The sequence below is a fragment of the Loxodonta africana genome, chromosome 15, assembly GCF_030014295.1.
Source record: "Loxodonta africana isolate mLoxAfr1 chromosome 15, mLoxAfr1.hap2, whole genome shotgun sequence".
NCBI classification, from domain to species: domain Eukaryota; kingdom Metazoa; phylum Chordata; class Mammalia; order Proboscidea; family Elephantidae; genus Loxodonta; species Loxodonta africana.
The window spans coordinates 28,260,668-28,285,928 of NC_087356.1; the positions used below are offsets into that span (position 1 = coordinate 28,260,668).

Consider the following 25,261-nt stretch of genomic DNA (forward strand, 5'->3'; position numbering starts at 1 on the left):
TTGCCTTCTCCCAGGCGTGAGCACTCTGCTTTGCTTTCCTTCCCCCAATCCGTCCCACGCCCCCACCCCGCGGGAAGGCATTTGTCTAGCGCCCAGGTGGCCCACCGTTCTCGGCTTGGCGTTCAAGGCCCGCCCGTCTTATGCCCAGTTGCATCATTTCTTGCGCGCTCACTATTCGTAGGCGTTGGGAACGCGGCCTGATCTGCAGCCGTAAGGCTTTGGCCAGTGCAGAGCCAGAAAACGAGTATTGGGGCCAGGTTCTCACCCCGCCTCACTGTCACACTGTGTGCAACTGTGACTTTGGACACCATTTCTTAACCTCTCTGAGCTTCAGTTCCTTCATCTGGAAAAGAGGTATAATAGTAAGACAAACAAAAAAACCAAGCCCGTTGTTGAGTCGATTCCGACTCATAGCTAGCGACCCTATAAGGCAGAATAGAACTGCCTGGCAGCGTTTCCAGGGAGCGGCTAGTGGACTCGAACTGCCGGCCTTTTGGTTAGCAGCCAAACGCTTAACCACTGCAACACCACGGCCCCTAGGTATAATAATAGTACCCAGGCAATAGGGTTGTTAGGATTGAGCTCATTTACGAAAAGCGCTTACTTAGCATAGGCCAGTTTCACAGCATTCAATAAATGCACGCGTTTATTGCATTCCTTGGTCTGGTGTCCAGTGGGGGATCGGGGCGGAATCAGGGTTAGTAGGTGACGGGGGCGGAGTAAGAAGCCTGCACCACCGAGAAGAAAAATGCACGACCGGAATCCGGAGAAGCTTCGGTAATTAAGGCCTCGGGTAGCCGGACCTACAGCTCCTTCCGAAGCCCAGCCTCTGGCCCTTCTAGCCTTGCCGACTCTGTGGTAGAAGAACCATAGAGTGGCGGAAGTGGCCCGTCCCCTTCCTCTCCCGGCACAACGCCTTGACGAAGGTTCTGCGAACTTCTTTGGCGCGAGGCATTGTGGGGTTGCCGGACGGCCGGGACCCAGAGAAGAGAGGAGGAGGAGCGGGCCATTAAATAAGCTTCCAAAATGATGGTGAGTGGAGTCCCGCGCATCCGTCGCCATCCGCTGCCATCCTGCCCGTGGCTGGCACCGTCTGGCCGGGACCCATCCCTTAAAGCCCCCTCCTGCGCACCAGCTCTGTGTCCACCCGACCGCAGCCTGTGGGCGACCCCGGCCCGCAGCGGCCTGGCTCGGTTAGGGCACCGAGCAGGGGCCGTTGGCGAGGGCTGCGTAGGGCTCCAGGGGAGGCTCTGGCCGATCGGCTGGGGACTACAAGTCCCAGGGTGCTTCGGGGCCACGAGCCCGCGTCGTGGACCGGGGCACCCCGTTTTTGGGGTCCCCCATCGAGATTTGTGTGAAAGGAGTGCCAGTTGGGCGTGCTTCTGCGGTTGGCGGCTGGGAAGCTGGCTTGCCCCTGAGAATGCTGGATGTAAAGACGCTATGTGCTTCCTAGAACGGGCAGAGGCAGCATGGGGACCTTACATTTGGCCGAGCCCAGGGTTTCACTTTATGGTAGCTCACTGTCCCCCAGCCTATCCGGTGCAGCATAAATTGAGACAGCATAAATACTCCTCCGCTCGTATTTTCATTCATTCACACACTCATTCATTCCTTAAATAAACGTATATTTAATGCCCATTGAATGTACCAGGCTCAGCTTGTCGCAGGAGGTGCAGCTCTTTAGCCAGAATGGGCAGGGTAGACGGGAACACCGCACTCAGAGGTTGGAAGACCCTGGCTGTGACCCCCGACCTCTTGGTGCGACATTGGACTAGACTTTTCTAGTTGGCCCTTAACTCTGGGTCTTTTCCTTAGAATAGAGGACTGGGGGATCGTGGAGCTCTCCCCCTCCCACAACATCCCTTTTCTCTATCTCGGAGCTGCAGGTTCCTTCCCTGTTTCCCAAACTTAGGTAGTTATCTACTGAGTTGCTGTTGGACGAGGTCAGCTCTTAAGGAGGTTATTGCTGGCAAAACTCTTAAGTTATTGTTCCCCTGTGCACCTGGCAGTTTTCTCATTCATTTTGGCCTCTCGGTCTGACTCGTCCTCTTTTCTGGCTCCCTGCCGCTTCTCCCTGCCCTGGTAGATGTATGACTGACACCTTTGAGGTGTTCCTTCTGCTACTGAATGCCCCGTGAACCCAGGTTGTGCCCAAGATACAAGGAACCTGTAGTTTATCTGCAACCCTCTCCCCACTTTGGACCTCTGGCACCATCCTTCTTCAATCCACCTTCAACACTACCTATTATTGACATGGTCTTCACTTTCTGGACAGAGGCAGCATAGAATAACTGTTTAGAGTCAGGGCTCTGGAGCCATATTGAATGTCTAGGTTTATAACTCAACTCTCCCATTTACTAGCTGTGACTTGGAACATGTTACTTAATTTCTGGTCCTCAGTCAGTCAGAAGAGATAGCAATGAGTACAGTATTGTATAGAATTAAGTGAATTAATGTATGTAAAGTGCTTAGAGCCATGGCTGGCATGTAGTAAGCACTCGGTAAATGTTAGCTATTACTCAGCCAGGTGGTTGCTTACTTCCTTTTCCTCCCTGTAGTCTATCCTACTGCCAAGGCTACCATAAGAGTTTAGGTTGGTATTCAGAGAACTGGGAATCAGAACTCAGGTTCTTCTGTCTGATAATTAAACCCTTCACCAGGGGACTTCATACCACTGCACTTGGGTTTTTCCTGAATGGACCCCTACTCATCATTGCCAGATTGACCCTGTTTCCCTGCTCTTTTGATTGTTTAGATGTCTCCTCCTTTTGTAATGTGAAACTTTCACCGAGGATCCTCCTTGCTGTCATCAGATTGTTCTCTGATATTCTAAAAGTCTTCTAGGGTAATAAGAAAACAACAACAAAAAAACCAAACCCGTTGTGGTCAAGTCGATTCTGACTCATAGCGACCCTGTAGGGCAGAGTAGAACTGCCCCATAGAGTTTCCAAGGAATGCCTGGTGGATTCGAGCTGCTGACCTTATGGTTAGCAGCTGTGGCTCTTAACCACTGCATCGCCCTGGGAATATGATAGAAAAGGACTGGTCCTGCTTGACAAGGCTTGCCTCAGTCCAGCTCTGCTACCTCTCCATAGGATCTCTCTACCCAGACTGTCGTTTCTGTTGGGACTACAAAGCATGGGGAACTTGGAGAACATGCGGTCAGCTGCTTCCAAGTCCTTGATTTGTACTTAAGAATTGAATTCTCAGTGTATTTAGTGTCACCATACTGCCAACTCTTTAATGAAATAAGCCAGTCCTATCTTATTTCATGGCTTGTATCAAGCACTTTCTAGTATATGATGTTGTTGTTGGCTTTTGTCAAGTTGGGCCCTGACTCATGGTGATGTCGTGCGCAGTGGAAGAAAACGCCTGTTAAAATCCATAGGGTTTTCTTTGCTGATTTTTAGTAGTAGTAGAGTGGCAGGCCTTTCTTCCTAGTCTCTTCATCTGGGAGCTCTGCTGAAACCTGTTCAGCATCGTAGCAACACTCAAGCCTCCAGTGACAAACTGGTGGCGACTGCACATGGGGTGCAAACCAGAAAAACCAAACGCCCTGCTACTGAGTTGATTCTGACTCATAGTGACCCTATAAGATTTCCAAGGCTATAAATCTTTACGGAAGCAGACTGCCACATCTTCTGCATACATGAGGTACATTGGCAAGAATTGAATTTGAGTCTCTTGTGTGAATCGACTTGACGACACTGGGTGGTTTCTGGGTGTGTAAGAGGCAAGAATTCTATCACTGAATTACCAGTGTCCCCTCTAGTTTATGTAACGGTTGAAATTTCAGCACCAAAAGCTGCTGAATGTTGTTTCGCATGTGGCCAAATCTAGCCGTTCTACAAATGGAGATTGCTATAGTGCTTACCTTTGGGAAGCTCATACATTAAAGTGGATGGTGATGTAAAGGTTGTGAGCAAGGGTAAGTGAAAGGAGAGTTGTAGGATCCCCTGTTCAGGTTACTCCTGTTAGCTTTTGTAGAGAAAATTTGGGGAGAATTGGGGCTCTGAAGAATTGCTGGCTTTGTGCTAAGGAAGTGATTTTGGTAAAAAGTGGCAGGTTGGCTCTTTTTAGATGGGGATATGATTTCAAATGGAGTCCCTGGGTGGCGCAAATGGTTAAGCGATTGACTACTAGCTCAAAGGTTGGTGATTCGAACCTACGCAAAAGTGCCTGGGAAGACAGGCCTGGTGATCTGCTTCCAATAGGAAGGTCACAGCCTTGAAAACCCTATGGAGCAGTTCTGTTCTGCATGTACAAAGTCACTGTGAGTTGCAATCGACAGCAACTAACAACAGTTTCAAGGATGAGGTGAGAAAAAATTTACAAAAGCATTGGGTAAGCCAGCCTGTTGAATTGGTGAAAGAACCTTTTGAAGGTGGTAGGAAGGGATTGAGTCTGAAGTTGATTTTTTATTTAAAGTGTGATACTCCATCCAGAGCAGAGATGGACTCAGCAGAGAAGACTCGAGGCCACCATAAGGAATGATGTAGCAGGACTGGGAGATGATGGGGTTCCCTTATAGAAGGTGCCAGGCACCAGGCCAGCTAAGGGGCAGGAAAGAATGCTAGGAGAAGCCATTTCTTGCCACCAGAACTGGGTCACTGCCAGGAAAAGTATCCAAGGTACCGTGCCTGGCCCCAGATTTAAAGGGTTATCTGACAGTTATTCTTTTTTTTTATCGTGCCTTAAGTGAAAGTTTATAGTTCGTTAGTTTCTCATACAAAAATTTATACATACATTGTTATCTGACCCTAGTTGCTGTCCCTGTAATGTGACAGCACACTCCTTCCCATCCCTAATTTCCTGTGTCCATTTAACCAGCTCCTAACCCTTTTGGCCTTCTCATCTCACCTAAGGACAGGAATTGCCCATTTAGTCTCATGTATCTATTTGAGCTAAGAAGCACTGTCTTCACGGGTATCATTTTATGTCTCATTTTATGTCTTACAGTCCAGTTTAATCTTTGAGAATTGGCTTCAGGAACGGTTTCAGTTCTGGGCTAATGTCTTCTGGGGTCCCTCCAGTTTCAGTCAGACCATTAAATCTGGTCTTTTGCTAGAATTTGAGTTCTGCACCCCACTTTTCTCCCGCTCTGTCAGGGACTGTCTGTTGTGTTCCCTGTCAGGGCGGTCATTGGTGGTAGCCAGGCACCATCTAGTTTTTCTGGTCTCAGGGTGATGGAGTCTCTGGTTTATGTGACCCATTCTGTCTCTTGGGCTAATATTTTCCTTGTGTCTTTGGTGTTCTTCATTCTCATTTGCTCCAGGTCAGTTGGGGCAAATGGATGCATCTTATATGGCCATTAGCTAGCTTTTAAGATCTCAGACACCATTCACCAAAGTGGGATGCAGAACATTTTCCTAATGAACTTTGTTATGCCACTTGACCTAGCAGTCCCATGAAACCATGGTCCCCAGACCCCTGCCCCTGCTACTCTGTCCCTAGAAGTGTTTGATTGTATTCAGGAAACTTCTTAGCTTTTGGTTTAGTCCAGTTGTGTTGACTTCCCCTGTATTGTGTATTGTCCTTCCCTTCACCTAAGATAATTCTTGTCTACTATTTAGTTAGTGGGAGCCCTGGTAATATAGTGGTTAAGAGCTCAGGCTGCTAACCAAAAGGTCAGCAGTTCGAATCCACCAGCTGCTCCTTGGATATCCTGTGGGGCAGTTCTCCTCTGTCCCATAGGACCACTATGAGTCCTAATTGACTAGACGGCGATGGGTTTGGTTTTTGGTTTTGATCTAGTCAGTGAATACCCCTCTCCCTCCCTCCCCATACCCATAACCATCAAAGAATGTTTTCTTCTGTGTTAAAACCTTTTCTTGAGTTGCTGTAATAGTGGTCTCGTACAATATTTGTCCTTTTGCGACTAATTTCACTCAGCATAATGCTTTCCAGATTCATCCGTGCTATGAGCTATTTCCCAGATTCATCGTTATTTTTCTTTGCGTAGCATTCCATTGTGTGAATATGCTGTAATTCGTTTATCTCTTTGTCCATTGATGAGCACCTAGGTTGTTTCTGTCTTTTTGGTATTGTGAACAGTGCTGCAGTCAATATGGGTGTGCATATATCTATTCATGTGATGGCTCTTATTTCTCTAGGATATATTCCAAGGAGTGAAATTGCTGGATCATGTGGTAGTTCTATTTCTAGCTTTTTAAGGAAGCACCAAATTGATTTCAAAAGCGTTTGTACCATTTTACATTCCCACCAGCAGTGTATAAGTGTTTTATTTTGTGTTTTTTGGATCAGTGCTAGCCTTGTTGGGGTGAGATGGTTTCTCATTGTAGTTTTGATTTGCATTTCCCTAATGGCTAATGGCTAATGATCGTGAGCTTTTCCTCAAGTACCTGTCAGCACCTGAAAGTCTTCTTTGGTGAAGTGCCTGTTTGTATCCTTTGCCCATTTTTTTAACTGGGTTATTTGTCTTTTTGTTGTTGAGGTTTTGTAGTGTCTTGTAGATTTTAGAGATGAGACGCTGATCAGATTTGCGGTAGCCACAAAATTTTTTTCCCCTTCTGTAGGTTGTCTTTTTATTCTTTTGATGAAGTCTTTTGACGAGCATAGTGTTTGATTTTTAGGAGCTTCCAGTTTTCTAGTTCCTTTTCTGGTGTTTGTGCATTGTTAGTAATGTTTTGTATTTTGTTTATGCTACCCACGTACTAGGGCTCCTGTTTTTTCTTCCATGATCTTTATCATTTCAGATTTTGTATTTAGGTCTTTGATCCGTTTTGAGTGAGTGTGCGTGGTGTGAGGTATGGGTCTTGTTTCATTTTTTTGCAGCTGAATGTCCAGTTATGCCAGGACTGATACTAGTTGCCAATCTGATACAAAGGGTCCTTGTCTTTTCCTGAGTAAGAATTCATGTGAAAGACAAACTTTATCTTCAGCAAGCTTTATTTTGCCTGAGTCAAGCAAAAGGAGTCAGTGGGGGACTAAGCCTCTCCAAAAGGCTGACTTGAAAAGGGGAGCAAGGCTAGGGCTCATACGGGTTCAGTGGAGACAATAGAGTAATGACTGTTTTAGTGGATTTCTTTCAAGGGGCGAGTACTTCTCAAAATGGTGGTGCATGTTAATTAGGTTGTTTGTGCATCTGGAATTCAAGATGGAACCTGCTGATATTCAAGGTGGAGTCCTTTCAGCAACCCTTGGCATCACTTTTTATGGGGTATACCACAAGCACACTGATCTTTGGCATTACATTGCGATCTTCGGAGTACTAAGGAAGGGTAAACAGTGGTCACACTTTGTTCTTCTGCACGTCCGGGAACCTGTAAAGGGGAAGGGAACTAGAAAAACACTAAGAAAAAATTCACTGGTTGTTTCAACCTTCTCCTGTTGACAGGGTGTGGTTCCTGTTTACCTAACTTCTAGATGGTAGTCTTTTTTTTTTTTTTTAATTTACCAAATTTGATTTTGTTTATTGTTATAAATAGAGCTCTAAACTGCTAAACTCTAAGAAAATTAATGCCTAATATTTCACAGTTCACCAGAAGTAAATAGAAATTTAAGGTTGGAAAGTCATTAATATTATAACAAATTATACATTCATTCAGGAAGGGGTTCCAAATGAGATTGTGGGGGGGAGTATGATGAAGATTATGTATTATCCGGTTTCACTTTTTTTCCCTCTTTTTTGTAATTTTTAAAAAATAATTTTTATTGTGCTATAAGTGAAAGATTACAAATCAAGTCAGTCTCTCGCACAAAAACCCATATACACCTTGCTACACACTCCCAATTACTCTCCCCCTAATGAGACAGCCTGCTCGCTCCCTCCACTCTCTCTTTCCGTGTCGTTTTCCCTAGCTTCTAATCCCCTCCACCCTCTCATCTCCCCTCCAGGCAGGAGATGCCAACATTAGATGGTAGTCTTTTAACAGCTCTTTTCTTCCACCAGCACAGTTAACCCTGTCACAGCACTTTTTGTTAAAGAGACTATCTTTTCCCCAATTAATGGATTTTGGGCCTTTGTCAAGTATTAGCTGCTCATAGGTGGATGAATTTATGTCTGAATTCTAAATTCTGCTCCATCGATCTACGTGTATGTTGTTATACCAGTACTAGGCTGTTTTGACTACCATGGCAGTATAGTAGGTTCTAAAATCAGGTAGTGTGAGGCCTCCCAGTTTGTTGCTGTTCTTCAGCAATGCTTTACTTATCTGGGGCCTCTTCCCTTTCCATATGAAGTTGGTGATCTGTTTCTCCATCTCATTAAAAATGCCATTGGAATTTGAATCAGGATTGCGTTGTATCTGTAGATGCCTTTGGGTAGAATAGACATTTTCACAGTGTTGAGTCTTCCTGTCCATGAGCAAGGTAATGTTTTTTCTACTTATGTAGGTCTCTCTTTGTTTCTTGCAGTAGTGTTCTGTAGTTTTCTTTGTATAGGTCTTTTATGCCTCTGGTTAGATTTATTCCTAAGTATTTTATCTTATTGAGGGCTGTTGTAAAATGGTATTGATTCGGAGAGTTCCTCTTCAAAATTCTCTTTTGTTGGTGTAGAGAAATCTGTTTTTTGTAGTTTTATCTTGTATCCTGAAACTTTGGTGAAATCTATTAGTTCCAGTAGTTTTCTTGTGGATTTTTTGGGGTTTTCTGTGTATAAGATCAGACCATCTGCAAATATACTTTTACTTCTTCCTTACCAATCTGGATGCCCTTTATTTCTTTATCTAGCCCAATTGCTTTGGCTAGGACCTCTAGCACAATGTTGAATAAGAGTAGTGATAAAGGGCATCCTTGTCTGGTTGCCATTCTCAAGGGGAATGCTTTCAGATTCTCTCCATTTAGGGTAATGTTGGCAGTTGGCTTTGTATAAATGCCCTTTATTACGTTGAGGAATTTTCCTTCTATTCTTATTTTGCTGAGAGTTTTTTTTTTTTATCATGAATGGGTGTTGGACTTTGTCAAATGCCTTTTCTGCATCAGCTGATAAGATCACTTGGTTCTTGTTTTTTGTTTTATTTATGTGATGCATTATTTGATGGCAGTGGTTTTTTTTTTTTTTCCAATTGTTTTTCTAGTGTTGAACCATCCCTGAATACCTGGTATGGATCCCACTTAAAAAAAATACCCATTGCCATGGAGTCAATTCTGACTCATAGGGGCCCGTAGGACAGAGTAGAACTGCCCTATAGGGTTCCAAGGAGTGCCTGGTGGATTCGAACTGCCTACTTTTTGGTTAGCAGCCATAGCACTTAACAGCTATGCCACCAGGGTTTCCAGAATCCCACTTGGTCATGGCGAATTATTATTTTTTTGATATGTTGTTGAGTTCTATCGGCTACAATTTTGTTGAGAATTTTTGCATCTATGTTCATAAGGGATATTGGTCTGTAATTTTCTTTTTTTGTGATGTCTTTGTACTGGGGTTTTTTTTTTTTACCTCGTTTTGGTAAATGCCAGTGTCATAGAATTAGTTTGGGAATATTTTGTCCTTTTCTGTACTCTGAAATACCTTTAGTAGTAGTGGTGTTAACTCTTTGAAAGTTGGGTAGAATTCTCCAGTTAAACTGTCAGGGGCGGGGCTTTTTGTCTTAGAAGTTTTTTGGTTACCTTTTCAAGCCCTTTTTTGTTATAGGTTTATTTAGCTGTTCTATCTCTGTTTGTGTTAGTTTAGGTAGGTAGTGTGTTTCTAGAAATTTGTCCATTTCCTCTAGGTTTTCAAATTTGTTAGAGTATAATTTTTGGTAGTATTCTATTATGATTCTTTTAATTTCAGTTGGGTCTGTTGTGCTGTTGCCCATCTCATTTCTTATTTGGTTTATTTGCTTCCTCTCCTATTTTTCTTTTGTCAGTTTGGCCGGTGGTTTATTGATTTTGTTGATCTTTTCAGAGAACCAGCTTTTGGTCTTGTTAACCCTTTAAGTTCTTTTTCTATTTTATTTAATTCTGCTCTAATTTTATTTGTTTGCCTTCTGGTGCTCTAGGGCTTCTTTTGCTGCTCTCTTTCTGTTTGTTCGAGTTGTAGGGTTAATATTTTGATTTTGACCCTTTTGTTTTGAATGTGTGTATTTATTGCTATAAATTGGCCTCTGAGCACTGCTTTTGCTGTGTCCCAAATGTTCTGGTAGGATGTATTTTCATTCTTATTTGATTCTATGAATTTTTTTTTTTCCACTCTTTAATTTTTTCTATAAGCCAGTAGTTTTTGAGCAAGGTGTTGTTCAGTTTCCGTGTGTTTGATTTTCTTTCCTTGCTTTTTCTGTCACTGATTTCTACTTTTATGGCTTTATGGTCAGATAAGATGCTTTGTAATATTTCACTGTTTTGGATTTTGTTAAGGCTTACTTTATGACCTAATACATGGCCTATTCTGGAGAATGTTCCATGTGTGTTGGAAAAGATAGTACACTTTGCAGCTGTTGGGTAGTGTCCTGTATATGTCTATGAGATCAAGTTGGTTGATTGTGGCATTTAAATCTTACGTGTCTTTATTGAGCTTGTTGCTGGATGTTCTGTCCTTCACCAAAAGTGGTGTGCTGAAGTCTCCTACTATTATCGTGGAACTGTCTATCTCTGTTTTCAATGCTGTTAGAGTTTTTTTTTATGTATTCTGGAGCCCTGTCGTTGGGTGTGTAAATATTTATTATGGTTATGTCCTCCTGGTATATTGACCCTTTAATCATTATGCAGTGTCCTTTCCTTATCCTTTGTGGTGGATTTAACTTTGCAGTCCATTTTGTCAAGAGATTAATATTGCCACTTCTGCTCTTTTTTGATTGTTGTTTGCTTGATAAGTTTTTTTCCATCCTTTGAGTTTCAGTTTGTGTCTTTAAGTCTAAGGTGTGTCTCTTGTAGGCAGCATATAGACGGATCGTGTTTTTTAATCCATTCTGCTACTCTCTGTCTCTTTATTGGTGCACTTAGTCCATTTACATTCAGCGTAATTATTGATAGGTATGGGTTTAGTGCTCACAGACTTTCTTTAAAAAATTTTTTAAAAAAATGACTAAGGTACAATATGATTATTAGAAAAAAGTTGAAAAAGAGCCCTGGTGGCACAGTGGTTACAAAAATAAATGGTACAAAGTGTCAGAACCCTCTTTGTCCCCACTCTTTTATGCCTATGTTTTCTGGGGCTTCCGTTTTTATGTCTTTATATACTCTATTTTACCCATTTTCTACAAAGCTCTTTTGTTTTTTAAATGCAGATCAGACTGTGTCATTCCTCTGCTTAAAGCTTTTCCAGGACTTCCCTTAGTGGTAGAAATAAAATCTAAACCCCCTCCATGACCTGCTAGTCTGTTTGTGACCTGGTTCCTGCCTGCCTCTTCAGCCTTATTGCAGTCTTGCTCTCACTACCCTCCATCTACACTGGCCACGTGGGCTGAACTTTTTAAGGAGTTGCCCAGTTAATAGGGAGTCAGTCAGCCCCATGGATTGCTGGACTCTGTTCCTGGTATGTGAATTCCTCGCTCATTAACAGATTGAGGCAGCCTTGTGCTTTCCCTGCTCAGATCATTGAAGTACCCCTAGGAGTAGACTAGGGCCTTGGCTTTCAATCCGGTTTTTAGGCAGTCCAAAGTAAAAGAAATTTTAAACCACAGCCCGCTAACAACATAACATGTAATTAGCAAAAGTTTTGAAATAATATTTACCTACTATGTTCTGTTTCACACACATAAAAAAATATTAGCTGTGAACACTGATTTGGAAGACTTGGTCTGGTTCATGAGCTCATCTCTGAAGGCTTACGCTGGTGTGCAGAGAGAACTTTGGTTTTCTACTCTGAGAAATTAGTATCTGTACTAATGGCACTGGAGCAGAGATGTCTAAGAAGGCCTTTTGAAGTAAGCAGATATTCCCTGTCTTCCCAGAGTTTCTAAAGCAGGTCTGCAAATTAAGCCCCTATGAGGATAGTGCCTGTCCTAGGGGCTAATGCAAAATAGAGAAAAATGTCTGGGGTCTCCGGCTGGAGATTAGTCACCAGGAAGCTTTATGATGCCAGCATGAGAACGTAAGGAGGAGTAGAAACGTTACAGTATGAATTATATTTGTTGTCCCTTTGTGAGGCAAGACAGAGGTGCTCTTTGGTTCGCTGCCTGTTTTCTTACTCTCTGGCTGAGCATCACTGGGAAGGCTGCCAGCCTGGGCACCTGCAGGACAGTACCGGCAGCTCTTGGCATCTTGGCTTTTGCAGCAACGCCCCTTCTCCTTCTTCAGGATGGAGCTGTAATACAGACCAGTGGATGTTTTGCAGGGGGTGAGTGCTGAGCACGTCCTGCTTCCTCCTGGCTGTGACCAAATTCCTTAGCACAGAAGTTGGAAGGCTGTGCCCGTTTAGCTGGGCACCAGAGAGCACGTGATCTGATTTGTTCTTTAGTCTAGATCAGTGTTGCTCAAACCGTTTTCCTTTCTAGCACATCTGTAGGGTGTGCTGTGGTCATGGTAGTGTCTTTGGAGGTTGAGGCTGGTTGGGGAATGGCTGTGGTGGAACATGGGGAATGTGGTCTTAAAAAAGCCTCCAGATGATTCTGTTACAGGGAGGTGGGAGCTTTTTTCCCCCTCCTCTCACCTGGAGTCTCATTAATATAGATGATTATGGTAGGGCATATTAAAAAGAAATCAATTGCTCTTTTTCTCTAGCCCACACCAGTTATCCTGTTGAAAGAGGGGACCGATAGCTCGCAAGGCATTCCCCAGCTTGTAAGTAACATCAGCGCCTGCCAGGTGATTGCAGAGGCTGTGAGAACCACTCTGGGCCCTCGTGGCATGGACAAGCTCATTGTGGATGGCCGAGGTAAGTCTGCTGTTCCTTCAGGCCTGGGAGCAGAGATGGATACTCTGGGGAGTATACGGGCTGGAAGAGGTTGGCATAAAAAATCCATGCTTTTAAGATCTGTAGTATTGCTAACTCAGAAGTGCCCCATTCCATACATCATCCTGAATAAGGGCTCGGCTGCTAATCAAAAGGTTGGCAGTTCAAATCCACCAGCTGCTTCTTGGAATCCCAGGGTCCTCTGCCCTGTAGGGTTGCTATGAGTCAGAATCGACTCAGTGGCAGTGATTTTTTTTTTTTTTTGGTTTGGTGAGACTATATGGGAGAAGGGGATTCAGGAGCCTGCTGCCTTATGAGGAGATGCAGCCTGAGACCATGGATCAGAGAGCAGTACAAGCTAGTGAATTGGGAGTGAGTAGACCTGCTCTGTGTGCCCTTGGAGCTCAGAGATGGAGGAGAGGACTTGGGGCTGGAGGCATGAGGCAAACTCAAATAAGTAGAAGAAAGGGCATTTCAGTGGTCAGGGATGTGTGGAGAAGTGAGCACAGAGCAGTGTGGCCTGTGCATTTTGGAGAGGCACATGAGAGCTGGCTGGATGGGTACCATGGGGCCATAGTATAGGGCCTGGGAATCCAGACCGGAGAATTCGGGCTTGAGCTGCCACTCAAACCTCCCTCTCATCTGACAGAGCATGTGGCAGACGACAGTTTGTGGACTGTGAGGGCCTGGAACCTTGTGGCCGTGGTGCTGCAAGGTGGTAGTTTGATGTCCCACATCTTCTTAGCAGCAACCCTGGCCTCCCAAATGTCTTGTTTACGGCTCACTGAGTCTAGACTGAGGGCTGTCCGCATCGAAGGATTGTGTAGCACAAAGGGTTCTCCAAATTTGGATATTGGGCCACTCTATGAGAGTTACAAGATCAGTTCTTTGTATCTGCCTTATCTCTAACAAGAACCATTTGAGGTTGCCTGTGGCTGCTCCATTGTATATGAAGGTGAGGCAGGGAGAAAATTCCCCTTTATACTTCATCATATTTATTGCATGTGAGCTATTAGGATGATGACTGTGTTAAGAATATCTAAATGATCACTTGTTCTCATTTTAAAAATATTTTCTACATTTCTAATATTTTCTCTTTGAGCTGTGCTAAGCGCTGTTCAAAGAGAATCAGGTCTTTGGAAGCTTAGGATTTTAGGTGCCCCTTTGTACATAGAGGACTCTGTATAAAAAGATCAGATTGGCCTCCTTTCCCATCATTCCTTTCCGTGATCCCCTCTGCTCCATCATAAGAAAGTGTACACAGGCTCCAGGTCCAACTAGAAGACAGAACTTAAGAAAGGAGTGTAACAAGGTAATTATGAGCCTAAGAGGCGGAAACCGCCACATAAAGCAGAGACTACATTAGCCTGAGACCAGAAGAACCAGATGGTGCCTGGCTACAACTGAAGACTGCCCTGACAGGGAACACAACAGAGAACCCCTGAGGGAGCAGGAGAGCAGTGGGATGCAGACCCCAAGTACTCGTAAAAGACCAGACTTAATGGTCTGACTGAGACTAGAAGGACCCCAGAGGTCACGGTCCCCAGACCTTCTGTTAGCCCAAGATAGCAATCATTCCCAAAGCCAACTCTTCAGACAGGAATTGGACTTGCCTATGGGATAGAAAATGATACTGGTGAAGAATGAGCTTCTTGGATCAAGTAGACACATGAGACTATGTTGGCATCTCCTGTCTGAAGGGGAGATGAGAGGACAGCGGGGGTCAGAAGCTGGCTGAATGGATGTGAAGAGAGAGGGAAGGAGTGTGCTGTCTCATTAGGGGAAGAACAATTAGGAGTATATAGCAAGGTGTTTATAAAACACAATAAAAATAATAATAAAAAGAAAGTATAAAACTTTTACTTTTTGTTCCTTTTAAGGCAAAGCAACCATTTCTAATGATGGAGCCACAATTCTGAAACTGCTTGATGTTGTCCATCCTGCAGCAAAGACTTTAGTGGACATAGCCAAGTCCCAAGATGCTGAGGTAGGAAAAATCAATCGTCTGTTTTAATGAAGGGTGGAACATATGCCCACATGCTCCTTCACTTTTGTCTCTAAAAAACATTTTGATTTTACATCTAAAATTGTAATTGCACAAATAATACATGCTTGTAAAAATATTCAGATGAAATTAATAGTCTTTTGAAGTTTATGTGTGTAGCTTTTCACATTCATTAACATAGTGGTGAATGGCAGTGGTCTTTAGAGCTAAGCCTGCTGCCTGAGGTCTTAGGAAGGGGCCATGTGTTATCATTCGTATGAGTTGCTAGGAAAATAATTTTACCTCTGATCTGTTTGTCACCTTAAAATATGCGGATGGAAATCCTAAGATTTTCAGTCTACCTTTTTTAAAATTACTTTACTTGTAACAATGGAGTCTTCATAATAAATGTTGAGAAAGACAGATTCACGTTTTAAGAATACAGGCAGTCCCCGGGTACTAACTTCTGACTTATGTACAACCCATAGATAAAAACCAGCCCTTACAAGGCCTGAAAAAAACCCGAGGTACATACGATGGTTTGTGATAACAAGCGGGCACTGTTTTGCACTGTGCATCAATACATAATTAATGTTACTGTGTTATTATGTTAAAGATATTTTAGTGTATCTGCAGGTGTTTCTTTAATGTTTTTTATGTTCTAAGACAAGCGTTTGACTAACTGACATTAGATAGGAATCATACCTAACTGTTCCAATTTACATACAAATTCAACTTAGAGACACACTTAAGAATGGAACTCGCTTATGATCCGTGTACTGGCAAGTACTATAAAATGTGTGGAATCCCTGGGAGGTGCAGATAGTTAAGCATTCAGCTGTTAGCCAAAAGGTTGGTGGTTTGAGTACATCTAGAGGCACCTCGGAAGACAGGCCTGGCAGTTTGCTTCTGAAAGGTTACAGCCTTGAAACCCTGAAGGACTTGGGGTAAAGAACTTTAGCTGGTCCTGAGAGGTTTGTTTTAGTGGGATTTGGCTAGAAATTACCTTTTCGTAAACTTCTGCAGTACTTTGTACTGTTTAACAAATATTTCACGCTTCTTATAACTGTGGTTATCTGAGATACCATCTCCTTTATTGTAAGCATGACAAGGACTGTCTTAAACATTGCAGTGCCTTGTACATAGTAAATTGGTGTTCAGTTAATTTTCATGTGTGATTTCATATCCGAAAAAATCTGATTGTCCAAATCGGCCCTCGTTAGAGAACGAGCCTGACCTTTATAGTCCAGGACCGTTTGACAAGACGGATACCTATCTACCATCGCTTTGCTTCTACTTGTGGAAAGGCCTATGTTTTCAGAAAACAGTTGGACACTCATTTAAATGGTGTCTGGTTTAAATGGGTAGATTCCCTAAAAATGGCATTCGGGAGCTTTATTCCAACTCATAGTGACCCTATAGGACAGAGTAGAACTGCCCCCATAGAGTTTCCAAGGTTGTAATCTTTACAGAAGCAGACTGCCACATATTTCTCCTGCGGAGAGGCTGCTGAGTTCGAGCTGCCAGCTTTTCTAAAGCAGAGTACTTTAGCTGTGAAACATGTATTTCCTGTCATTCTCTTCCAGGTTGGCGATGGCACCACCTCAGTGACCCTCCTAGCTGCGGAGTTTCTCAAGCAGGTGAAACCGTATGTAGAGGAAGGCTTGCACCCCCAGATCATCATCCGAGCTTTCCGCACTGCCACCCAGTTGGTATGGAATACGGGCTAACTGGCCTCGTGACTGGGGATCTTCGCATTTCTTTTAGTGAGGATGATGTCTTTACTGGAATAACAAGGGACTAGCAAACAGTATTCCTTGAGCATTTTCTGAATTCTCTTCCCATCCTTGACCAACCTCAGAGGAGTTTGAATCTCAGTTCTACCATTTGGTTGCTATTTGACTAGATCTGTTACTTAATCTCTTTGAGCTTCATCTCTTTGAGGTGGTACATATAAAGTGACTAGCACAGTGCCTGACATATCATAGGCTCTCAGTAAATGAAAGCTGGTTTTGTTTTTATCAAGTACTTCATGGCATCCTGAGACCTAGCCTTTATTCACCATTCTCACCTTCATTCTGTGACCTAGAGCAAGTTGCTTAATACCTCTATGCCCTACTTTCTCCCCTTACTATCACCTTGTCAGGGTGGTGACGTTAAAATGTGATGTAAGAGGGGTGCTTTTGAAAAGACATAAAGTGTAATATGCTAGAAATTGTCATAGGTGCTTTTAGTAAGCCAGGAATTTTGCCTTAATCTACCTTGGTGGCATAGTGGTTAAGAGCTATGGCCGTTAGCCAAAAGGTTGGCAGTTTGAATCCACCAGGTGCTCCTTAGAAACCATATGGGGCAGTTCTCCTCTGTCCTGTAGGGTTGCTATGAGTTGGAATAGAGTCGATGGCAATGCGTTTGGGTTTTTTGGTTACCGTCCTGGTGTGTTTCCACTCGTGTTTTAGTCCACTACCTGAGGTCCAGTGCTAGATCCGGGAAACATACTAATGGTTCTTCAAAACTATGTCCACTCTATGTTTGTGTAACTTTTGGGGCTTTCTAAACTGTAGGGTTTTATGTTCTTCTGGGCAGCTACAAAACCTAGAGATGTTTCAGCCATAGGGTAGAAATGTTTAATATTTGGGAGTAAACAGATTAGGGACTAACAAGAGACCTTGGGATCCACTTTCCAGTTTACCTTCAGCATGAAAGACTCACTCAACTTCTGTTTTGGCAGGCAGTTAACAAGATCAAAGAGATCGCTGTGACCGTGAAGAAGGAAGATAAAGTGTAAGTTTGCAGTGGGTTTTGTCAGAGCCATAAACTTCCTGCAGTCTAACTGGATGCAGAAGCATGTTGCGATCCCTACATAGGCCTGGGACTGTTGGGCTCTCGCCAGACCCTTGACTGCCCCAGCCTGCACAGCACAAAAGAGGCTATAGACTGTGAGGTGTTTGACTGCAGTCACCATCTGTCACTGATAATCTGCCATAAAGACACAGAAAGTGAAGTTGGGAAGGGCTGGTTTTAGAGGTGGAAGAGGAATTACCTCTACATTACAATAGAATGAGATGAGGGGTTTTCAAGGCCTAATGCTGGTCCTGCCCTCGTGTGCCAGGGAGCAGAGGAAGCTGCTGGAGAAGTGTGCCATGACCGCTCTGAGCTCCAAGCTGATCTCCCAGCAGAAAGCCTTCTTCGCGAAGATGGTGGTTGATGCGGTGATGATGCTTGATGATTTGCTACAGCTCAAAATGATTGGAATCAAGAAAGTGCAGGGGGGAGCCCTAGAGGTAAGCCAGCTGGGCTCCTGAGGGGGCCCTGCTTTCACATTGCCCCTTCAGACAACTTGATGGAGGAGGAGAGGAGGACACACACTAGGGTCTACAGTCAAAAGGAGGTCTCCTCTACCTCCACCCCTGCCACAGATGCAACCACTCTCCTGTACCTAACTGCTACTGAGCTCATCGTCTTGTCCTCCAAACCTATAGCGTTTTCTCCGTTCCTTGTCACAGTGGCTATCTCTGTCATTCATTCAGCCACTTAAACCAGAAATCTAGGATCAATTTTGCATATCTTTTTGATTCCCCGCAACCTGTCAGTCACTGTTGTCTGATTTTACCCACTGATTTGTTATTAATCCACCTCTTTATTTATTCCCAGGACCACCATGGCAGTGGTCATCCTTCTGGTCTTGTATCCCCAACTCCATTCTACTTTATGTTGCATGGCAAAGTTCCCCAGCTTACTGCCCTGCATGTAAACGTTTCCATGGTTCCACATTGCCTGCAGGATAAGAGCCAGGCCTAGAAGGTTCTCCTAAACTGGCCCCTGTCTACCTCCTCTCCTTCCTCACCGGCTAGTCCCTGCTGTGTACTTCATGTTCTGGCAGTTTTAAATGGCTTTTCTTTCATTCCTCGATTCCACAACACTGCCTCACACCTCTTGGGAACACCCCTTTTTTCCTTTTCTTGGCTCGACTAATTTCTGCTCATCCATCGTGGTTAACCTCAGGCATCGCTCTCTAGGAGGCCATGGATTCGAATGACGTAGCAGATAGAAGTTGGGGACAATACTGTTTACCAATGGGCTGTAGTATTGTAGCTTAGAATTATAGATTAGCACTGGCGGAGAATCTAAAAGACATTGACCACAATATTCTGTTATTATGGAGGGAAAGTGACTTGGTCGTTCAGTAAGAGAGAGAGGCAAGATTTGAACCTGAGCTTACTGCTAGTGCTGAGACCAGTCTCAAGTGCAGCATGCTTTCTATTATGTCTTGTTGTGAAATCCAAACCACAGGAAACTCTATTATGGAACAAGGGGTTGAGATATGGGGAGCCAGACTTTAGCACGTGTGTTGTGGTGTGTCTATACGTGTGCATTACAGGTCGGGGTTTGTGGAGGTGCAGGCAGTAGGAGGAGGCTAGAGGGTTGGGTGACAAATGCGACTGGCATTGGACAGCCTGTGCCTTACTTGTCCCTGCTTGGTTCCTTTCCTGGCAGTGTGTGGACTCTTATAACATCATTTATCTCTTGGGAAGTGCTTCAGGGGCCAGTCTTAGAGAACGGCCCACACAGGCCTTTACCATGCTTAGTAACTGCAAACTGAATGGTTTTCCTTCCACTAAAGGAACAACTAAAATATGTTGTTTTTTTAATTGATTTTTCCCAACTCTTTTGGTAATGAAACACTTTGTTACAGTGGTGACACATGCCAGTATTGAACTGTTGAACCTTTTTTTTTTTTTTTTTTTTTTAATTTTAAAAACAGGAGTCCCAGCTAGTAGCTGGCGTTGCATTCAAGAAGACTTTCTCTTATGCTGGGTTTGAAATGCAACCCAAAAAGTACGAGAATCCCACAATTGCACTTTTAAACGTTGAGCTTGAGCTGAAAGCTGAGAAAGATAATGCTGAAGTCCGAGTTCACACGGTGGAGGTAAGCACCACCAGCTGGCAGTGCACGGAAATGGGCAGCTTCCTGGGCCAAATCCTGATATCTTCAAGGCGTCTTGGACCCAGTTTTGCTTCTCAGGCTTCTTGTGGGCTCCTTTCTCCTGCCTGGCCCCCTAAATATTGATAACTAAATACTAGGTCCAGTTCTTTTCTCACTCTGTACTCTCTGAGTGACCTCAACCTGAAAAGATTTGGTTAGGATAAGACCTCCTAGAGATGTATGCTATGGCCCCGGGGGGGAGTAGGTAGGGCACTCCAGCACACAGCCTGCACAGTATTTTGGTTTAGTTTGTGTGGGCAGTTTTGGGCTCCTGCTAGACTGGGTTCAACGCCATAGTGACACGTGTGTGCCTCTCATTGTCTCATTGGTATTACCAGGGCTGCCTCTGGAGGTAGCTGTGTCACTCAGCTGTAAGCAGATGCTCTTGAGAAATGTGTCCCCACCACAGACTGGCCTTTGGGGAAAGGGGTCTTGTCATTGGGAACTACATGGGTGCAGTGGCTCAGAGGAAGGCTAGAACTCATCCAGGCCAGACTTGCTCCTGCCTTGGCAATGCCAGCTCTGGAGTTTGTCCTAGCCCTGGGGTTACTTTCCACTTGTGTGTTGGAAAGTTTCTGGTGGTTCTTAAGTTATCTTCTTTTTGGGCTTCCATGTTTGCTTCGATCAAGAAGGGGCTATTCTGTCTTACCTCTGTGAATTCTCAGCTAAATCGGCATGTTTGAGTAGCCTGCCATATATGCTAATCTCCACCCTCAGAGGGTCCGCACACTTTTCTGGCTCTTTGTTTAGGATTATCAGGCAATCGTTGATGCTGAGTGGAACATTCTCTATGACAAGTTAGAGAAGATCCATCGTTCTGGAGCCAAAGTCGTCTTGTCCAAACTCCCCATTGGGGATGTGGCTACCCAGTACTTTGCTGACAGGGACATGTTCTGTGCTGGCCGCGTGCCTGAAGAGGATCTGAAGAGGACGATGATGGTAACAGCTTTCACAGGCTGCTTCTTGGCTCGGGTGGGATTTTCATTTACCCCTGGAATGATAGAGTGCTGTCAGGTCGGCATGCAAATTCAGCCCTATTCTCTCAGGTCTTTTTTTTTTTTTCTTGCCATGAAGGATTTCCTGGTTAAACCTGGTCCTCAAAGATGTTATCGGACCCACTTCATTTCTAACGTGTGTATGCTCAGTAATGCAGACTGCTTTAGTCTCATAGAAACAAGGCAGGAAGTTAGTTTGGTGTATGCAGGAGCCTAGTGGTAATGCTGTGATTAGCTGGGCTAGCCTAAGTACTGATGTTTATAGCCAGTTTCTTCCCTTTCTTCTTGAGCATCCTAAAAGACACTTGTAGGTGTAAAACTCTCCTCCTGGGTTCAGTTGCTGGGCCAGAGCATTCTAGTTTGCAGGAAGTAGTATTGAGTGAAGTGGGAAGGGGTGCCCACTCCTTTTGACTAGATCTGTTTGCCCTTTATGTGTTGTAGTTGTATTTTGTTTTCTGCTCTTTCAGAGGGAGTAAGGCTCAAGGGAGAGAGTGATTTACCCAGCACAGAGGGATTTGGGGCACCATGGCAGAACCTATCGTGGGAGTTGGCTTTGAGACTAGGTGGCAGGAAACTCATTTCTAGCCCTGCTGGGAGCCGTCACTGCTAATGGTTTTGCCTGCCTTGTGCTCCTCAGGCCTGTGGAGGCTCAATCCAGACCAGCGTGAATGCTCTAACAGCAGATGTGCTTGGCTGCTGCCAGGTCTTTGAGGAGACCCAGATTGGAGGCGAGAGGTAAGCCATGGGCCTGAGCTACCTGTTGGCTGAGGTCTCCTGAGCCTTCCCTGTATAACCCAGGTCTGGCCTTCTGCCATGTTGTGGGTGTGGCATACAGCATGTGCTGCTCTTTGCGGGGCACAGAGAGCCCAGATGCAGTGTTTAAGGGGGAAAGAAGGTCTAGATGGATCAAAAGTCTGTCTTCACAATCTTTATGCCTCGATGGTACAGCCCCAGGCTTTGCCAAGAAAATATCTTTACAGTTGGTTTGGGGAACCCTAGTGAAGAACGTAAGAGCAGTTGCTCAGTGGCAGGAGAGGTTGGCAGTGAAGTCGGAGCGTGGCAGGTTGGTGACATAAAAGAGTTCACGTCTCTATGGTTTGACCCTGAGTGTAGGTACAATTTCTTCACTGGCTGCCCCAAGGCTAAGACTTGCACCATCATCCTCCGCGGCGGTGCTGAGCAGTTTATGGAAGAGACAGAGCGGTCCCTGCATGATGCCATCATGATCGTCAGGAGGGCCATCAAGGTAGTGGGCTGGTGGCTTCCTGCCTGCATGACTGTGTGCTCTCCCTTACTAGCTGATAAGACCCTGCGTTCGCATGGTGATTCCTTCCGTATATAAACTCTCATTCCCTTGGTGGTATGGAGGGCCCTAATGTGCCCCATAAATCCAGAGAAACTGAGCCTCAGTCTCTCAAAAATAGGTCATGCTGCCTTGCAGGCTAAGATTTGTTCTTTTTTTTTCCCCCCTGTGTGTAAGCCTTTTCTTGTTTTTTTTTTATGATGGTGGTCTCATATAGTATTTGTCCTTTTGTGATTGACTTTTTTCACTCAGTATAATGTCCTCCAAATTCATCCATGTTTTCAGATGTTTGGCAGATTTGTCATTATTCTTTGTTGTTGTGTAGTATTCCATTGTGTGTTTGTGCCATAGTTTGTTTATCCATTGATCTGATGATGGGCACTTACTAAGCTTTGTTCTTGCTGGCAAACTGGAGCCGATATGGTCAGCTATCCTAACGATTGTGCCAGTGCCCTCAAGCTTAGGTGACCTTAAAGATGGTCAAAAACCATCAAGCTCACTGGGTCAAGATTGGGATATGCTAGGCAAAGCTGGCAAGCAGGGGCCGTGTCTGGGCTTCCTGGGGCTCAGGATGGGGAAAAGAATGAGGAACCACTCTTTCTGGTCTGGCCCGACTTGGCCATGGCTGAAACTTGAGCCAGAGGCATTAAAATGTGGGTCTGGTCTCTGCAGAATGATTCAGTGGTGGCTGGTGGTGGTGCCATTGAGATGGAGCTCTCCAAATACCTGCGGGATTACTCAAGGACCATCCCGGGAAAACAGCAGCTGCTGATTGGGGCGTATGCCAAAGCCTTGGAGATTATCCCACGCCAGCTGTGTGACAATGCTGGCTTTGATGCCACAAACATCCTCAACAAGCTGCGGGCCCGGCATGCCCAGGTGGGTCCTTGCTGTCCTTAGAGCCCAAGGGTTGGGTGGATAGGGCTAGATCTAAGGATGTGGTGCGTCTCCTAAGACTATGTGCTTGGCCCAGGTGGCAGAGTTGGAACTAATCCCAGTACCAGCTTACTGCCTCTGAGGGCAGGGGAAGCAGTGCCAGGACTGGAGGTTCCAGGCTTTTCCAGTGCTTGTACCAAGACAATGAGCATTCCTCAAGGTGCTGGAGCCAAACACTTAGGAGAGGAACCCTGAGGAACTTCGGAATCCTGTGACCAGGGTTCTAGCCGTGGCACCACCACTTCCAAGTTGTGGGCTCACGCTGGTTATTTAAACTTCTCAGAATTTAGTTTCTCTATTTGTTGAACGTGGTATGTCTGTCTAGTGCTTAGCACCATAACTACAGCACTCAATGAGGGACCTTGTTTCTGACTTGTGTTAGGATTTTAAGCAAGTTGCTATACCTCTCTGTGTCTCAGTTTCCTCATCTGTAAAATGGGGATTAGTTGAAGCAATGGTGTGATAAAATAAGGAATTGGAAAGTGTTTTGGAAAGTCTGCATTTTCGTTTCTCCTGAGAACCACGGTTAGGTACATGTCGCTAAGGTGGCCTGAGGATGTAGCCTCCCCAGAACAGCAGTTTGCCTGGGAGAGGACCCCAGAGCTCTTGTGCGGTCAGCACATCCAGAGTGTGAAGGGACTTGCTGGCAGGGGAGGGCTGCTTCGAGGTGCACTTGCCGGCTCCTGTTGTGGTGCCATGGGAAGTTGCGCTCAGGGCAACACTGTCACAAACCTGAGCATCCCAGCAGTTACCAGGCCTCGTGGAGGGTGTGCAGGAAGAAATTTGGGAGCAGCTCTATATGACCTATTCTCTGTGTTCCCACTCTTTCAGGGGGGCATGTGGTATGGGGTGGACATCAACAACGAGGACATTGCTGACAACTTTGAGGCCTTCGTGTGGGAGCCAGCTATGGTGCGGATCAACGCCCTGACGGCAGCCTCTGAGGCTGCGTGCCTTATCGTGTCTGTAGATGAAACCATCAAGAACCCCCGCTCGACTGTGGATGCTCCCCCACCAGGTGGCAGGGGCCGAGGCCGTAGCCGCCCGCACTGAGACATCCCACTCATCGTGCGATTGGCTGACAGGCTGGCTGCAGGGTGTGTGTAGTTTAGTCTCCCGTCTTGGTTAATTGATGTTACAAGGAAGCGGGGTTGTAATTGGTCCACTCTTCTCACTGGAGGTTATTTAAATAAAACATAAGGCCTAGAGTTATCTTTGCAGATTATCTGGATGCTGTAGTTTTACTCTCGTGTCTGTCTGTCCAGAATTTTCGCTTCGCATGCATTCACCCAACAGGCAGAAAGAGAGGATTTTCCTTCCTCTTGGCCAAAGTCCTCAACAGCCTCCAGTCACTATTCAAGGCCATGTGTGGGTTGACTCTTCCAGGCCTTGTTTTGGGAGGTAGAGTTAAAATAAGAGAAGCTTTTATTGCTGTATAAAGGGGTGAACTCCACTAGAGTGGCCACCTTCTGGTTGCATTTTTAGACCTTCCCTCTGTTTTGATGCCATCTTGTTTAGCACTGGCACACCAGTCTGCGTGTCCTGCCCAGGCATTGTTCTCATGGTTTCTCTGGGTTTGGGTAAATGCATTACATCACCTTGTGCCCCCTCTGCCTCCATGTTTTTTTGACTCAGTGTTTGGCTGCTCTTTATTCAAAATCTTGAGGTTGAGTACTCTAGGAGGGATGTTTTGGGGAGGCCACATCCTCTATAAACGCTAGTGACTTCTTAGAAATCCACTGAGGAGAGATGGCTGAAAGCACCCGCCTGGTCTTTTCAATTCAACCACCAATGACCATGGGCTGTTCTTCTGTATCGTGGACGTTTGTTTTATACATTTGTCATTAAAATACACAGGAGAAAACAATTAGAGTTATCAGGCATGAATACCTTATTACTAATTCTTATACTTGCCCACGCCCCTACCTTTACTAGAGATCTTTATTTGTATGTATGGCTTTGAATTGCTTTCCATTGTCTTTTCCCTTCCATCTGCAAAACTCCTGTTAGTATTTTTTTGTGGGGCTGATCTGGTAGATACGACCTTTCAGCTTATGTTTGTCTGGGGGTATTTTAATTTCACCCTCATTCTTGAAGGATAGTTTCACTGGGTATAGTTTTTTTTTTTTTTTTTTTATTGTGCTTTAAGTGAAAGTTTACAAACCAAGTCAGTCTCTCATACAAAAATTTATATACACCTTGCTACTATATACTCCTAATTGCTCTCCCCCTAATGAGACAACACATTCCTTCCCTCCACTCTGTATTTTCGTGTCCATTCGGC

At 44.8% G+C, this 25,261-nt stretch overlaps 1 protein-coding gene across 1 annotated transcript; it reads left to right on the top strand.

The window, feature by feature from the left end:
* The first annotated feature begins 889 nt into the window (after positions 1-889).
* Positions 890-24,197, top strand: CCT7 (chaperonin containing TCP1 subunit 7). Its single transcript, XM_064268730.1, has 12 exons — positions 890-1,032; positions 12,604-12,757; positions 14,656-14,762; positions 16,346-16,471; positions 17,488-17,540; positions 17,869-18,040; positions 19,522-19,686; positions 20,494-20,682; positions 21,376-21,473; positions 21,852-21,984; positions 22,714-22,920; positions 23,809-24,197. Exons 1-12 carry the CDS (start codon positions 1,027-1,029, stop codon positions 24,028-24,030), a joined length of 1,632 nt encoding a protein of 543 aa, XP_064124800.1. The 5' UTR covers positions 890-1,026; the 3' UTR covers positions 24,031-24,197.
* Positions 24,198-25,261: the final 1,064 nt, after the last annotated feature.